Genomic DNA, 17,170 nt, shown 5'->3' with positions numbered 1-17,170 from the left:
TAGCATTGTGTCTTTTCTTTTAAAGAAGAGTTAAATATATTCTAGCAGCTTAAATTTCTTTCTACTCAATTAACAATGTTGTTTGCTGAGAGCATGACTCAAGTGGTAGAACACCTGCCTATTGAGCACAAGACCCTCTGTTCCAACCCTAGTAATACAGAAAGGGTTACTTTTTATTTGTTTATTTTAAGATGCCCAGGGGGAACTTGGAAGTTGTTCATCATCGAGCCCTCGTTTTAGCTCAGATTCGGAAGTGGCTGGACAAGTAAGTGCTGTGTATGTAGCTAAGTTTGCTTGCTGGGATTGGTAGTAAAGACAGTAAATATTTCAATACAAACCTAAGTGTAAGAAAGTCCTTCATTTCAGATATCTTCAGTTATATTTTAAAGCCATAGAAGGGATTATAACGATGAAATAGATCAATTTCAATCAAATGAAATTGAAAAATAAATTGAGGAAAGTCCAGGGCTTTCAGCAGATTTGCAGAGGGACCTTTGGTACCCAGCAAAGCCTGAGCCACTATTATGAAGGAAGTGACCAAATTTCTGAATCTATTTGGAGCAAAGTTTGGTTTTTTTTTGTAAAGGTCAGTACTATTTTTTTTATTATTATTATAAAACTGTGGATGTCTATTCTCTGATTGTTTTCTGCTGGGTATCTGTAGGTAGACTTAGTCCTCCAACTGCCAGGGTGACCAAATCACACCTTAAGATGCTAAATAATGTAGCACCTGATTTTTTTCATTCCGTAATTTCAGAGTAGAAATCCAGCAGTTTGGCAGTTGAGCTGTAATTTGATTATAACTGGCTTATGTCATGAATATAAGCTGGGCTAGGAGCTTTGTTTTTATGCAATGCCTTTTTGACCATCTCTGTATCCTCATAGACTTATGTTTAAAGAAGCATTTGAATGCATGAGAAAACTGAGAATTAATCTCAATCTGATTCATGATCATAACCCAAAGGTAATTGTCTAAACCTGCCACTTTTTTCTAACTTACTTTTCTCTTAAAGTAATCTGAATTAAAACAGTTTTTTTTTTCCTTTTGGTAGGTGTTTCTTGAAAATGTGGAAACCTTCATAAGACAGATAGATTCTGTAAACCATATCAATTTGTTTTTCACAGAACTGAAGTAAGTATTTTGATGGTTCATGAATAGCATTTTCATAATTATCACTTAGCTATCAAAGAAGAAAGACCATTGCTTCTTTTTAAAAATCACCATAGCTGTTAGGTCCAAGATTTTTTGCCTTTTTCTTTTTAAAACTGCCTATCTGTGACTTTAAAACCTATCATTTAAAGTTATTATCTGACTTGATTTTTTAGGTATACATGTAAAACTTTTGGTAAGATTCAAGTCAAATGGGGTCTTTGTGTGCAATGGCTTATAGTCTTTGCTGGCCTCAAACTAATCGATGTGTGGCAACATGTTCAACTACCATCTTTTTAATAGAACATTTTAGACATGGAAAAGTTGAGAGAATTTTCCTATACTGTCACCTAGATTCTCAAGTGTATGTTTTCTTATATGTACTTTACCACTATCTGTAATCTATCCATTCTTCATTCACCTTGTTTTAGACAAAATACCAAAATAACTTGTGGACAGCATCCCGTGTCCCAGTATGTCACCTTCCACAGCACTAACTAGAATATATTCTTTATGTGTGGTTACTTTGGCTTTTTTAGTCAAATTTGTCTGTATTGAAATGCAGTATACCATTCAGTGGGTGATTATAACAAATGTATACTTCATGTAATTTTCAAGCTAGAGAGCATTCCATTCTCAGAGAATTCCCACACATTCTCAAGCAGTCCCTATTGTCCCCTCAATTAGACAACTACTCTTAGGAATTGGTCACCATGGATCAGTTTTTGCTGTTTAAAAACTTGATGTAAATGGATTTCTATAAGACTTTGTGGAGGTTTTTTTTCATGTATCACTAGTTTATTCTGTTTTACTGTTCAGCAGTATACCCTTTTATAAATATACTACCATCTATTTATATATTCCTCTGATTTTGGACATCTTGATTTATGCCTATTTGAGGCTAATGGGAATATAACATCTACCAACATCATGTTACAAGATCTTTTGTGGATTATTTCATTTCTCAATATTTTAATAGTTAAAGTTTTTCAAGGCCTTTTTAATTGTCACATAAGCTTGTTGGTTGTATGTTAGTAGTTTGATCATGAGGCCACCCTGTCATTTACTGACCTGTGCATACACACTTGTTCTTAGAGAAGAAGATGTCACAAAAACCATGTACCCTCCACCACTTACCAGCAGTCTTCATCTGTCCAGAGATCCTGATGGGAAAAAACTGGACCTTATCTGCGATGCCATGAGAGCAGCCATGGAGACCATCAACCCCCACAAGTATGGGGCGGTTATTATTTGCGTGTTTGCAACAGCAAAAGTACATGGTTGTTCTTGTCCAGGTTATTCATCCTTCTCACTATGATGTTCTTCACCTGTTACCTCAGGTACTGCCTGTCAATACTCACATCTCACGTGAAGAAGACGACCCCAGAGCTGGAAACCGTGCTGCAGAAAGTGCATGAGCTTCAAGGTAGAGAGCCACTGTACGGACAGGTGTTTAATTGGCCCTGAAAGTCACTGCTCTTCCCAGATGATCATTTCTGTGTGCATTGCTATTGCAGAGTTAACATGTGACTTGTCAGTCACCAGTTTAAGACTTTGTCATGCTTTTGTGTGCTTCCCTACAAAGCCTGTGTGAATGAATCCGAAGTCATATTTATTTTGTGTCATTTTCTCAGAGAAAGTATTTCTCTGTCTTTTGGTTATATTGCTAGATGGGTATATTTTTCCCCAAATGGTTCTGTTTTCTTGAACACCAACAGAAAATGCTCCAGGAGTTCCTGATGCTGTGAGTGCAGAGGAGGCCTTGAAATATCTGCTGCTTCTAGTAGACGTTAATGAATTATACAATCATTCTCTTGGGACCTATGACTTTGATTTGGTCCTCATGGTAGCTGAGAAGTCACAGAAGGTATGTAGAGTTGTTATGTTTGTACTATTTGGTGTCTTGTTTATATAATCGCAGTGTATGAACCCCCGTTTTTGAGAGTATTTTTGTCTGGTGTTATCATATGAATATGGATTGGAGGTAGAGCTGTGAGTCTCCAGAGCCTACATTCCTAGGCCTCATTCTCTGTCTTAGTTCTGTGCTTATCAGAGTGTAGATTGCCAGGCTGAGGAGACAAAATAAAATAACTCATTTCTAAGATTGTAGGTATTCATGTGACCTATTCTCTTATAAGAGAAATTTATCTTAATAATCCATGTTCTCAGTTCTTTATCATGAAGTCCTTTTTTCCAGTGCCCTTTTTTTGCCACCTTGGTGCAAATGCTACAGTCAGAATGTTTGATCAGCACACATCTGTGTTTGTTTTGTTTTGTTTTCAGTCTTAGTGTTCCCTGATTAGTTCTTTTTTCATTGTTGCTAGAACTGATTTTTCCCATAAGGAAAATTAATTCTCCCATGCTTACAGTTTTTCATAAGCTCACTCTTGCCCCTAGGATAAAGTTTAAAGTCATAATATTACAAACCTTTTATGATTTGGCCACATTGCATCTTTCAGTTCTCATCTTCTGGCACATGTTTCTCTCTCTGCCCATGGAGGGAAGGCAGTGTTTTTGTTTCTCTTTCGTCGCTCTTCACCACCACCAACCTCCATAATACCTTTGTAGATAATGTGACATCTGCCGCTTGTGGACACCCGGGATTCCCTCTGTCCCCACCATCACCATTTGCCTGGCCAATTGTCACTTATCCAGATTGAAGGATGCCAAGGTGGCATTTGAACTACTCTTGCCTTCCTCAGAGATTGGATAAGCTCTCATGGCTTCTGTTGTACTTGGGGCTGCCTATCTCATATTTCACAGCCTGCATACATCTAGAATTCAGTTTCCCGAGGTTAAAGGTCGTGTTGTGTTCCTTGTACTTAGTTGTTAGCAGCTATTCTTGAGTGAATATTTTAAGCATTTAATTATGTATTATTTTGAGGTTTTTCCATATGTATTGTTCTTTTTTAAATTTTATTTTATTGTCAAATTGATGTACAGAGAGGTTACAGTTTCATATGTTAGGCCTTGGGTATATGTATTGTTCTTACATGTATATATCTAGTTTGCCCAGTGAAATTGCATTAAGAATAGGAAGTGGGATTATAGATTTAGTTCAGTGGAAGGACACTTGCCTGGCAAGTGCAAAGTTCTGAGGTTGGTCTCTGTTCTGGGGGGGAAAAAATAGCTAAAAAGAATAGGAAGCATCTCTTCTTTAGAAAGTAAAAGTAAAACAGAGACCAGGCACTAATGGCTCATGCCTGTAATCCTAGCTACTCTGGAGACTGAGATCTGAGGGTCGCAGTTCAGAACTCCCCAGGCAGGAAAGTCTGTGAGACTCTTTATCTTCAATTAACTATCAAAAAAACCAGAAGTGGTGCTGTGCTCAAAGTGGTAGAGTGCTAGCCTTGAGTGAAAAAGTTCAGGGACAGAACCCAGGCCCTAAGTTCAAGCCCCACAAACAACAAGTAAAACGCTTTACAAGACATAGCACAGAGCTGGGAATGGTAGTGCCAATACAAACTAGGATGGTGAGGCCTCAGAGTTTGTATATTGATATCTTTGTTTAAACACATTATAAGTAGCGGTTGGGGAATATCATAAAAACAGCACCAAGAGCAACGCTTTGCTCTGTTGGGAAAAACGTGGGTTCATTTGTTGGAATATCTGTTAAATTACTGTATTCTTTTTAGTCTATGAAAGCTGTTATGAGATTTCAAGATTAGTCATTGTTTTATTCCAGCTATGTACTAACATCATGGAAACATTTTTACCAAAACCTTGTTTGATTTTATATACTATGTAACATATAAGCAATATATTATGTAATAAGCACTTAAAATTACATTGCTCTGTATATATTGCTATAATTATGTACACATTTTATGTACAGTTATATATGTATGTGTGTGCGCACACATATATACATATATATATACTTACAATACTTTATAGTAAGTACCACAAGTAATAAAAGTCTCCATTTTTTTTTTCTAGGATCCCAAAGAATATCTTCCTTTTCTTAATACTCTTAAGAAAATGGAAGCTAATTACCAGCGGTTCACTATAGACAAATACTTGAAACGATACGAAAGAGCCATTGGCCACCTCAGCAAATGTGGTAAGTGTGAGGTTAGTGTGTGTATTATTGCTTCAGACCTTTGAGCCAGGCAAATAAAAACTTATTTTTGACAGACTAAGTTTCATCTCCTAAAAACTTGAACAGTGTTGTGTTTTCAGTTTACTTTGTCACATGTCCCAAAAAGCAAACAATGCTTAGTGAACTAGTGGTGCACTTTAGCTAGAAACATAGAATAGATCCTTTCTGGGTTGAGAATGAATACTGTTAAGGCATCTTCAGTGCCTCTGGGTCAAGTTTAGATGATATTCACTTAACATGTAAGTACAACTCCAGTTTGTCTGGAATGGGTGGCCAGACCTTGCTCAGGCTCTGGAAGATAGTTTGAATTGGCAGTGATAGAATAGAACTAGAGCATTGGTACTTAGGTTCCTTTTATCCTATGCTGGAGCGGTTGCAATTCTTCATGAGGGCTGGTTCAGACTAACTTGTATCTGATTCAGCTCAGGGAGGACTAAAAGCAAGTGTTTAATCAGATCCCCAGGGAATTCATTCTCATGAGAACGGCTGAGAAAACACCATGTTTAGCGGTAAAGCATGGTCCCGGTCTGTGCTTTTCTTGCCTCAGACTCTGCAGTGGTTCTTGCTAAAAGTTCAGATTCTTGCATTCCCTTTGCCAGACTTTAGGGAAAAAGATCTCATGTTAATTTTGTTTGGGACCACTGCTATAAATGAGGTCCATTGTCCTTTTAAAGTCTTAAGCATATGTTTGCATGCGTCTTCTTTCTGCAGGGCCAGAGTACTTCTCAGAATGCCTAAACTTAATAAAAGATAAAAACTTGTATAAAGAAGCTCTGAAGTTATACTCTCCAAACTCACAGCAGTATAAGGTATGTGATGTATGAAGTGATTTGCATTAGTCGGATAGAGGTGGGCATCCTGGGTTAATTTCAAGGTTTGTCCTAAAGTATTTAATGTCTTCTTGAGCTTCTTGCCCACGAGAATGGTTCTGATCCAATAGGAAGAAATGGCCCAGGACAGAAAGTGAGAAGTTGCTTCGATTCCTCATCCAGAGTGCCTTAGCTGCTTCCTGCTGGGCCCTTGCTTCAACCCTGCCCTCACTAGTTGAGCTCCATGCTTCATGAAGATTACAACTCATTTTAGGAGCACATTTTGGGGGATTTTTACATAGACATCTACCCTTTTTTTAGGTACTTGACACTTTTCTTATAAGCTAACTGTATTATGTGACCCTCATAACAACCTGATAGGGTATTGTGTAAAATTTGCAGATGAGACCAACCTGCTAAGCATCCAGAGCTGGGATACAGAGCCCAACTGTCTGACCACCAAGACTGTGCTATTACTCGGTGCTACTCTGCCTTGCCACCACTGTTTTCAGTGTTTTCATCTGAAAGAGGCAGATTGTACACATGCCTCTAATCTGACCCTGGCCACAGTTGTAGGTCCCAGATACTATGTAGTTATATAGTTGGCTATAGAGATCCATACTGTATGATGCCTCTGTCAGCCCTCTACCTTTCCTTTCCCTTAGCCCCTCCTACATAGAAGCTCTGCAGTCTTCTCCAGAATGCCCTTCTTTGACAAGATGCCAAACAGATCAATTTGCTGCTTTGTTTTCTCCATCAGGCTATGGGCTCCTTAAGTTGTGTTCCTCTTTGTGTCTCTGCCTAACATTGAACCTAAGGACTATAAGCTTGGGCTAATGGGTGCTTCTTGACTTCTATCCCTCCTACCTGTTCTCACTACCCCAGTCCTACCAATGTCCTTACTCCACAAACATGATGCACATTTCCTTCTGGATGGCCCAGAAGGAAAGGATAGTATCTCATCTGCTTCTTGACAAGGAGGCTTTCCATGGAGACCCCTGACTCCTCATATTGCCTCCTCAAGGCCCTCAGAGGTAGCACTGCCATTTTTTTTTCAATCCCTTAACTGTTCTCTGCCATTATTTCAAGTCCATTCTCTTATGTCCATAAGGACAAAAAACAAAAACAAAAACTGATGGTGGTTCTTGTTTGGATTTTATTTATTTATATGTAATTATTACTAATTTTTTTTTGCCTGTCCTGAGGCTTTAACTCTGGGTCTGGGCACTGTCCCTGAGATCCTTTTGCTCAAAGCTAAAGCATTCTGCCACTTACCCAACAGTGTCATTTCTGGCTTTTTCTGTGATTAATTGGAGATGGGACTTTCACAGACTTTCCGGCCCAGGCTGGCTTTGAACTGTGATCCTCAGATCTCATCCTCCTGAGTAGCTAGGATTACAGGACTGAGCCACTGGCACCTGGCTGGATTTATTTTTTGCATTGCTATATTGTTCCCACTGTCTAAGGTAGTGCTTATGTAGGAACTTATTAATTATTTGTTGAATGGCTAAATGATATATCTCAATAAGCTTTTAAATGGCAAAATAATTGAGCTGCCTGATCAACCATAGGATTTTTTACCAGTAATTCAAGAAATTCTCAAGTGTAGTCACTAAACTATCTTAGATCAGCACTTTAAAGAAACAGTTGTCCTGTTTTCTCATCCACCTTGAATCTCTTCTCATCCCAGGCCATCAGCATTGCATATGGAGAGCACCTGATACAGGAGAACCTGCATGAACCTGCGGGGCTTGTATTTGCCCGCTGTGGTGCCCATGAGGAGGCTCTCTCTGCCTTTCTGACTTGTGGCAGTTGGCAACAAGCACTCTGCATGGCAGTTCAGCTTCACTTTTCTCAAGACCAGTTGGCTGGTCTAGGGAGAACTCTGGCAGGTAAGCCAGACCATTTATTTGTCTGCTTCCCCAAGAGCTTACTGGCTTGTTTGTTTCATTTGTTTGGTAATTGCACAAATCATCTTAGAGCATTGTACTTTAAAACAGTGTTATACTGGTAAAAGTTCCAACAAAAACATTAAAAACTATAAAGTTTGAGTATTACAAGAATACTTAAATGCAATACTGTACTAAAGAAAGCAGTTTATTTCTATCAGATCAGGACGATAGGTTCTGATGAGTTCTTCCACTGTGTGGCTCTGCATTCCCTTGGGCATTTGGTGGATCTTGGTTATCTCTGCATCTGGGAGAGGGTGGGAAGCCAGAGTGATGGCTGGGAAGCATTTACCTCTAAGTTGGTAGTATAGTAACACTACCTTATCTGCTCTTATCTTCTTTCTGGCAACTCACATCTTCTGGCTATACAAGAGGAGAAGAAGGTATAAAGGTTAATTTGGAGATTGAGCCATTATGTTTTATATTTTTTATTTATTTATTTAATTTTTGCCAGTCCTGGGGCTTGGACTTAGGGCCTGAGCACTGTCCCTGGCTTCTTTTTGCTCAAGGCTAGCACTCTGCTATGTGAGCCACAGCTCCACTTCAGGCCATTTTCTATATATGTGATTCTGGGGAATCGAACCCAGGGCTTCATGTATGTGAGGCAAGCACTCTTGCCACTAGGCCATATTCCCAGCCCACCATTATGTTATAGATAGTAGATTGTTGGAAACCATAATGTCAGTTGCAAGAAATGGAATGGAAGAAAAGGCTCAATGTAAAATCAGTCTGAAAGTGATAATTTAGCAAGTCAGGATCAAGGGCCCTGAACCAGAGGTGAGGCTACTCTCAGAGTCTGACCTCTTAGATTGGAGGTGAAAAACACCTGTGAGTAGATGCAAGTAGGGCTGTGGTTCTCAGCTCTGCTTGAAATAAATGAAATGATTGGTAAACTTTTTCCATCTTTTTATCCTAATTATTTTTCTGTTGGCCATGATATAATACCAGACAGGTAAGTTACAAAGAGAAGACGCTTATTTTGGCTCACAGTTCTGGCCCATTGTTGAATGCTATCATCCTGAGGTGGTTACAGGACATCCGTCACATGTTAGAGATGGGGTTAGCATGTGATACTGTGTTTTGGTCTCCTTTTTATAGCACTGGTATTAACTGGGTGTGATGACCCTGGCACTTGGGATTCTGAGGGATTTTTAACAAGAGTTTATATCTGCGGCTATGTAGTGAGACCCTGACTCAAAACACAGGATTAAGTCATGGGAGCTCTACTTGATGACCTTACCTAATCCTAATCACCTCTCTGAGACTTCACTAAGCACCATGATTGAATTAAATTTCTACCCTGTTAACATCTTACAATAGGAATTAAATTCCAACAAGAGTTTTAGAAAAGGGAAAAGCCATTCTACGAGGTGAGCACCTCTAGGCCATATTCCCAGCCCGGAAAAGCCATTCTAATTGTAACATTCTTTTAAAGCCTTATAAATATTGTCATTGTCTCCAAAGGAAAGCAATCCTGAAAAATTTCTAGATCACAGCTTGCTAATGTCTGATATACTCTTTACAACTCTTTGCTTGTTGTTTACCATGTCTTGTGATTGTGTATATCTTATGGAGTGGGCATACCTAGTTACATTTACTTAAAGCAGGTAGACAGGGTAGAGATCAAAGATTTTTGAGCACCAATAAAGTTAATTTTGTGTTCCCATTTAGGCAGTTTATATAAGCCAACAGAAGAAAGAAAAGATAACTGTTTAGATAGTGGTGGTTAATCTGCCTATTCTTACTCAGTAATAGTGTGTGCTAAAATGAGCATGAGATGGGAGACAGGACTATGCCTGCCACTTAGTAACACTATGTTCTGTATACCTCTTTATCTCAGCTGGCTGAGAGTGACTTAGTTAATAAGAATAGTATGACTTCAAACACAAGCCAACCATCTCTATCCAGTGCTCAGCCAAAGAGTCAGTGGTGGTTGATCTCTTCCTATTAGAGAATAACAGTGGATTAGTGCCCATATATTTATTTGCCTTTGAAAGCTTTTTTAAAAGGTAATTTTGACAGCTTATGATTTTCAGATCCTGTGCTAACTTTACATTCTATCATTTAAAATAAGACTGCATGGTATATATACCTAGTTTCCTCATAGAAACTGACCTATCAGTATGATATGTGCTATAGACAGAAAACCTGCCTAATGTCATTGCCAAATGTTACTACTTTGCAGGCAAGCTAGCGGAGCAGAGGAAGCTCAGTGAAGCAGCGATAGTTCTGGAACAGTATGCCCAGGTAAGGTCTCTCAACCCCCTCCTATACCTCACTGATAATAAAAACTGAAGGAACTGGCAGATCATGCTTGTCCTAAAGGTCTTCCATCTTGCTGACTTGACCTGAACATCTTGTCATACCAAACCTGAAAACCTGTAAAATTTGGAACTATTTGAGTGCTGATAGGATGCCACAGGCAGAAAATTATACTTCTGATCTTATGTAATAGAGTGCAGTCACAATGCAGGTACATTACCAATTCTGCACAAAGTTAACTTTAGCTTATGTGATAAGATTCACATGCAACATAACTTCTTGTTGAGATTTAAGTTCTTTTTTTAAAAATTTTATTGTAAAGGTGATATACATAGGGGTTACAGTTATAATAGAGACTTAAGTTCTATCCCTGGGTTGTCTCATTATGTATAAGCAAATCTCAAGTACTCCAGCCTTGTTCACTTCTACTAAGTGGTTTACAGTAACCTAAGACAGTGAGTTTAAGATAGCTCACCCAACATGGCTTCCAAGCTATACTTCTTTTAAAAAAAAAATTTTTTTTATTGTTATTATGGTATATAGAAAGTACCATTTCACAATTCAGATAATGTGTACATTTTCCCTTGGACACTCCTCTTTCTCCCTCCTATTCCTGCCCACAGGTTGCATAGTTCATTTTCCACATGGTATGTACTGAATACCATAATTGCTTTTGTTCCCCCTTCCCTCTTCCCTTTCTGTGACCCCTCTTGGCCTCTTAAGTATTTTAGTGGTTGTTCTAGGATTTCTGTACTTTCCATTTCCTTTAGTACATTCATAGAATACTATTTGGTTAAGAACCTTACAAGAGTATACTTCCATTTCCCTTTAAGTACTTTTTATAGTTGACATTTTAGTTGTATATATATATTATAAACTTCATAAAATTTTTTACTTTTTTTGGGGGGGGGGCAGCCCTTGGGCTTGGACTCAGGGCCTGGGCACTGTTCCTGGCTTCTTTTTGCTCAAGGTTAGGTCTCTACCACTTGAGCCACATCACCTCTTCTGGCTTTTTCTGTATATGTGGTGCTGAGGAATTGAACCCAGGGCTTCATGTTTACTAGGCAACCACTCTATACCAGTAGGCCACATTCCCAGCCCTGTTTTTGCTTTAAATGATCAGTTAGTTTTCAAAGAGATTTTTTTAAATGACCCAAAAAGATCTTTTATATTCTGGGGTTTTTTTTTTTTCCTTCACAAGAAGCTACACGTTTATTTGGCATTTTTTGAGTCTTAAAGAAAACTACAGGTTGGGGCTGGGGATATATATGGCCTAGTGGCAAGAGTGCTTGCCTTGTATACATGAAAACCTGGGTTTGAATCCCAAGCACCACATATATAGAAAACGGCCAGAAGTAGCGCTGTGGCTCAAGTGGCAGAGTGCTAGCCTTGAGCAAAAAGAAGCCAGGGACAGTGCTCAGGCCCTGAGTCCAAGCCCCAGGACTGGCAAAAAAAAAAAAAAAAAAAAAAAAAAAGTAGAAGAAGAAGAAGAAAGAAAACTACAGGCAAGCGAGGCACTAGTGGCTTCCTCCTCTAATTCTAGCTACTTGTGAGGCAGTGAACAGGAAGATTGTATTTTGAGACCAGCCTCAGCAAAAAGATATTGGCCCAAGAATGTGCCTGGTCAGGAAGCAAGACCCTAGCTAAAAAATAGCCAGCATAAACAAAGGATTAGAGGTATGGCTCAGTGGTAGAGTCCCTATGTAGCAAGCGTTAGGCCCTGAATTCAAATTCCAGTACTATCAACAGAAGGAACTGCAGATACTGGATCAACAATCTAAATTTAAATGCTAAAATTAAAAAACACATAGGGTTAAATCCACATCACCTTGGATTTGATAAAAATTAATATCAAAAGCACAAGTAACAACAACAACAACAACAAAAAAGCCAAATTTTGAACTTTACAAAAATTAAGCATTTTTATCAAGAAGGCAAAACGCTGGGCACCCTTATCCCATGCCTATAATCTTAGTTATTTTGGCAGTCAGAGTTTGAAAAGACTTGTGTGCAGTTTGTACCAGTGAGAGCATGGAAATGGGATCCCATCTTAACCAAACTCCAGCTGTGCTGGAGTTTGAGAGTTAGAGGATCCAGATTCCAGTATAGTCAAGGCTTAAATGTAATACTTCATCTCAGTCAACCAGTAATGACATACACATATCTTCCTAGCTACATGGGAAGCATATGTAGATCTAGGTCAGCCTAGGCATACATAGAAGACCCTATCCAAAAAGAGTACTGGAGACTAAAAGGACTGAGTGGTCAAGTGATGTAAAGTGTCTTCCTAGCAACCGTTCAACTTCCTTGTACTATTAAAAAAAAAAAAAAGTGGGCTTGGGAATATGGCCTAGTGGTAGAGTGCTTGCCTCGCATACATGAAGCCCTGGGTTCGATTCCTCAGCACCACATATATAGAAAACAGCCAGAAGTGGTGCTGTGGCTCAAGTGGCAGAGTGCTAGCCTTGAGCAAAAAGAAGCCAGGGACAGTGCTCAGGCCCTGAGTTCAAGCCCCATGACTGGCAAAAAACAAAATAAAACAAGAACCAATAGGAAAGAAAAAAGTTGCAAATCTGATATAAATATATCAGGTAAGAGTTTCAAATCTTGAAATGGTTTTAACTGTACAAAAATTAAACCCATTTAAAAATGAGCACATTGCTTCTGTAAAGAAGATACATAAAAATTAAACTTGGGGTGAAAAATTGAACAGAACAAAGAAAGCTAGAGTTACTGTTGTAGTGTGTTACTTTTTCTTCAGCGTGGTCTTGTGAATTTATGGAGCCCTCCAAAACCTGCTGAATCAAGCCTGGGGTGAACTTGGGGAAACAGGCATTCCTTATGTGACTGGCGATTGTGCTGTCCAGGGCTGTAAAGGAATCATACCCACCTTCTGTTTTGTCATCATTTCCAGAAGATACCTCTCCTCCTTTGTCTCTTGCCTTGGTGTTTATGAATATATTGAGCCCAGCATAATGCTGAGAACTGTGGCTGTAAGGGATAAGGCTGGCCGGGGAGATGGAGGCAGCTCTGTGTTACAGGTGATGTGATTGTGCATCCCTCATTCACCTGTTGTCTTCCTTGCTGTCTCCTGTCAGGATTATGAAGAAGCTGTGCTCTTGCTTTTAGAAGGAGCTGCCTGGGAAGAAGCCCTGAGACTTGTAAGGAAATTTTTAAAACTCTATGTTGGGTGCTAAGCAGAGAATGAGAGCAAAGAGACATTGTCAGTTGGAATTGCATGACAGACATCTCAGTGTGTAGAATTAAGGAGAAATGGCTGAGATTCCTAGTCTAAGAATAAGCAGTGTTTTTTTAAAGCATTAAAATAATTTAACCTTGATAATATCTGGAATTATTTTCCTGATTGTGATATACTATTTTCTCTTATTGTTGTTTGCCTTTTTTTTTTTTTTCCTGAAATGAATGGAAATTCCTTGGGTACCCAGATAGGAGGCTTGGCTCCTCTGGAAAATAGCTTGAACATTGCTGAAAGGGACCTATGTTTTTTCAAGTATCTTTAGCTCCTAGTAACTAAGAGTTTTTCTACTTGTAACTGTTGTATTTTTCCTTTTTAGGTATACAAGTATAATAGACTGGATATTATAGAAACCAACATAAAGCCTTCATTGTTAGAAGGTGAGGCTTATATTTTAGGTACACCTCTTTTAGAAGATCAGAGAAAGGGAGAAGAAAGATGGGAGAGCACTCCCATACTATGTAGATTCAATCATAACTTTAATATGCTGAACCTTTAAATTGCGACATATAAGAGATCTCAATGTTAGAAACCTACATTAAGAATCTTGGTTGTAGAACTGTGGCTCAAAGTGGTAGAGTGCTAGCCTTGAGTGAAAAAGCTCAGGGACAGTATTCAGGCCCTGAGTTCAGGTCCTGTGACTGACAAAAAAGAAAAGAAGGGAATATTGGTAAATGAGTTTGGTATTAGGCCAGGCCTGTCTCCTTGGGTCTCTCCAATGTCCCCAACCAGAGAAAACTCTAACCCCAAACCAATTCTAGCCCCACTGGACTCTGCCAGTAGACTGCTAGCCCTGAGGTGGGTGTACAGTGTGGAAGAAAAAGAAATATTTGTGTTAATATTTGAGGATAGCTGGTAAATTTGAATATAAGCAACATAGTATTATATCAATTACATTTCCTCCATCTAATAGTTGTAGTATGTAAGGTAATATTCTTTTTAAATTTTATTGTCAAAGTGATGTACAGAGTACAGTTATATATGTAAGGCAGTGAGTGCATTTCTTGTCAAACCTGTTACCACTACTCTCATTTTTCTCCCACTTTCCCTCCCCCCAAGATAATATTCTTACATTACTGTTTTAAAGAGATAAGTGCTAAAGTATTAGGAATGAAAGCTTACATTTACAACTTAATTTCAAAAGATTCCATAAAACAAACAATGTGTGAATGTGTGTGTGTGTTGCGCGTGTATATGCAGACATATACATATTACACATATGCACAGAGAAACAAAATAAAAAATGTGGCAGAATATTAACAATGGGTAAATCTAGGTGAAGGTGTTCATTGAACAATTCCTATGTAGGCTTGAAAGAAATCTTTGCAAATAAGGTTTATTATTTGTTACCTGTTTCCCTTGCTCCTTTCCCTAGGGTACTTCTTGCATTGTTTGCTTTATCACTCATTAGGTATGAAAAATGTTCTTGGCCTAGTAATAATCTTTTAGCCAATTCTTGGATTTTCACCACTAATGAGAACCTAAAATAGTGCTATTTATCTGCATACATCTACTACCTATAAATGAAATTATGTCCCTAGATAGCACCATTTTGAGGTTTTCATATATTAGTCATTTTTCTTCCTTTTTCTATTGGACAATAATTTTCAGAAATCATTAAAAGACATATTCCATATCTGTGGGCATTTTGATGGAAGGTTGAGGAAGAAATGTTTAGTAGCTCTCCTCTTCCTGTTACACTCTTATTTGTACTCTTTCTTGCCTGTTGTTTTTTTGGGTTCGATACCAAGTCTTAATTCAGGTGATTTTGAAAATTTAGTGATAGAAAGTATTCTGAGATGATGTTGATGAATTATGGGACCAATGGATTCTCCATCTCCAGTTTACTAATGTTGGTTAAGAGGAGAAAATCTTGTTTTGAAGACTTAATTACCTCTTTTTTATGTTGAATTTTAATTCTTTTTGCCTCTCCCTGGGTTTTTTTTTTCTGTTTGCTTAAATGTCACCCTCAAATTATTTTCCATTCTATTTCCCCAGCCCAGAAAAATTACATGATGTTTCTGGACTCTCAGACATCTGCATTTACTCGTCATAAAGAACGCTTACAAGTAGTTCGAGAGCTCAAAGAGCAGGCACAGCAGGGAAATGTGGGTAAGTGCCTTTGTGAAGCCCAGAGAGACTTGTACTAGTGATCTTTGTTGCTGTAACAGTACGGAGACTGGTAATTTGTAAAGAAAAAGTATTTATTTTGACACATGGTTCTGGATGTATAAATGCATGTATTTATTCTTTAGATCAACTTTGTAACTTTTATTGATCCTTCAGTATGTGTGACTGACTGTACTAGCAGTCGGCCCACTGTAGCAGGGAATTGTCTTTATATAATCCTGGTTCTTCCTTTCTAGATGATGATGTTCATCATGGTCAAGAGTCAGACCTGTTCTCTGAAACCAGCAGTGTTGTGAGTGGCAGTGAGATGAGTGGCAAATACTCCCATAGTAACTCCAGGATATCAGCGTATGTATCCATCCAATCAGCCCATTGCACTCCCCCTGAGCAAATGGAGGGTATGGAAGCACGTAGGCTGCGTTTGTACCAGGACAGTACAATGGGTGGGGGAGATATTCTTCTAGGCCTGAAGAACGTAGTGCAAGGACTGTCCCAGATTACCTAGGCCTTTCCTTTAAATTTATTTAGTGTGTTCTTACGGAATTCAAGTTGTTTTTCATTGTTCCTAGATATTAGTTCTAACTTCATTTTACTCTATTTTAATCAAAACCTCAATGTTTAGTCTTTAAGGTTTTCTGTACTGCTTGCTTATAAAACTTACACTGTCTCCCATGTTACATTATGTCTATGTAAAGACACTTCATTATAATTCCCCCTAAATATAACTGCATCCTGTGGACTCTTGTTTCCCAGTAACTGTTGGCCAATAAGTACATTTTAGTTATTCATTATACAGGGAACCTCCTTTTAAACTTCTCTATGATTTCTGACAGGAGGTCATCTAAGAATCGCCGCAAAGCAGAACGAAAGAAGCACAGCCTCAAAGAAGGGAGTCCACTGGAGGATCTGGCCCTTTTAGAGGCACTGAATGAAGTGGTACAAAGCATTGAAAAAATGAAAGGTGTGTTCTCGGTGGTGGTGGTGGTGATGGTGATGATGATGATGATGATGATGATGATGATGATGATGATGATGATATTTTGAAGGGCACTGGGAAGGAGGTTGTTTAGTTAGGTTTTATTGAGACAGGATCTAGGGTACCATGTAGCCCAGGCTGGCTTTGTACAGAGCAGTGACCTTTCATTAAGTCAGTTTATAATAGTCTTGATTGAACTGTAAAAAGTAAATGGTATTGGGAATTAAACCCTGAGCCTAGGCATACTAGGTGTACACTTTACTGATTGAGCCATATTCCCTAGCCCTGGTCTAGAACTATTGATCCTCTTCCAGATGTACAGTCATATGCTACCAAACTTGGTTCATCTAATGATGATTCAAAAAGTAGAAGAAGGAGGCTGGGAATGTGGCTTAGTGGTAGAGTGCTTGCCTTGTATGCATGAAGCCCTGGGTTTGATTCCTCAGCACCACATAAATGGAAAAGGTCAGAAGTGGTGCTGAGGCCTGTGGTAGAATGCTAGCCTTGAGCAAAATGGAAGCCAAGGACAATGCTCA

General features: G+C 38.7%; 1 protein-coding gene across 2 annotated transcripts in view; it reads left to right on the top strand.

The window, feature by feature from the left end:
* Positions 1–17,170, top strand: part of Elp1 (elongator acetyltransferase complex subunit 1) — a 47,606-nt gene that overhangs the window by 23,965 nt on the left and 6,471 nt on the right. For both annotated transcript variants that reach the window (XM_048338621.1, XM_048338631.1), the window contains 15 exons: positions 192–265; positions 886–964; positions 1,053–1,132; positions 2,246–2,383; positions 2,491–2,576; positions 2,869–3,017; positions 5,090–5,213; positions 5,964–6,061; positions 7,752–7,953; positions 10,196–10,257; positions 13,371–13,433; positions 13,848–13,908; positions 15,527–15,640; positions 15,895–16,006; positions 16,492–16,619. In XM_048338621.1, the coding sequence (XP_048194578.1) occupies positions 192–265; positions 886–964; positions 1,053–1,132; positions 2,246–2,383; positions 2,491–2,576; positions 2,869–3,017; positions 5,090–5,213; positions 5,964–6,061; positions 7,752–7,953; positions 10,196–10,257; positions 13,371–13,433; positions 13,848–13,908; positions 15,527–15,640; positions 15,895–16,006; positions 16,492–16,619 (1,570 nt within the window). The remainder of the gene's footprint in view (positions 1–191; positions 266–885; positions 965–1,052; positions 1,133–2,245; positions 2,384–2,490; positions 2,577–2,868; positions 3,018–5,089; positions 5,214–5,963; positions 6,062–7,751; positions 7,954–10,195; positions 10,258–13,370; positions 13,434–13,847; positions 13,909–15,526; positions 15,641–15,894; positions 16,007–16,491; positions 16,620–17,170) is intronic.

The sequence above is a fragment of the Perognathus longimembris genome, chromosome 1 (genome assembly GCF_023159225.1).
Source record: "Perognathus longimembris pacificus isolate PPM17 chromosome 1, ASM2315922v1, whole genome shotgun sequence".
Taxonomy (NCBI): domain Eukaryota; kingdom Metazoa; phylum Chordata; class Mammalia; order Rodentia; family Heteromyidae; genus Perognathus; species Perognathus longimembris.
This window is presented reverse-complemented; position numbering and strand designations above follow the sequence as displayed.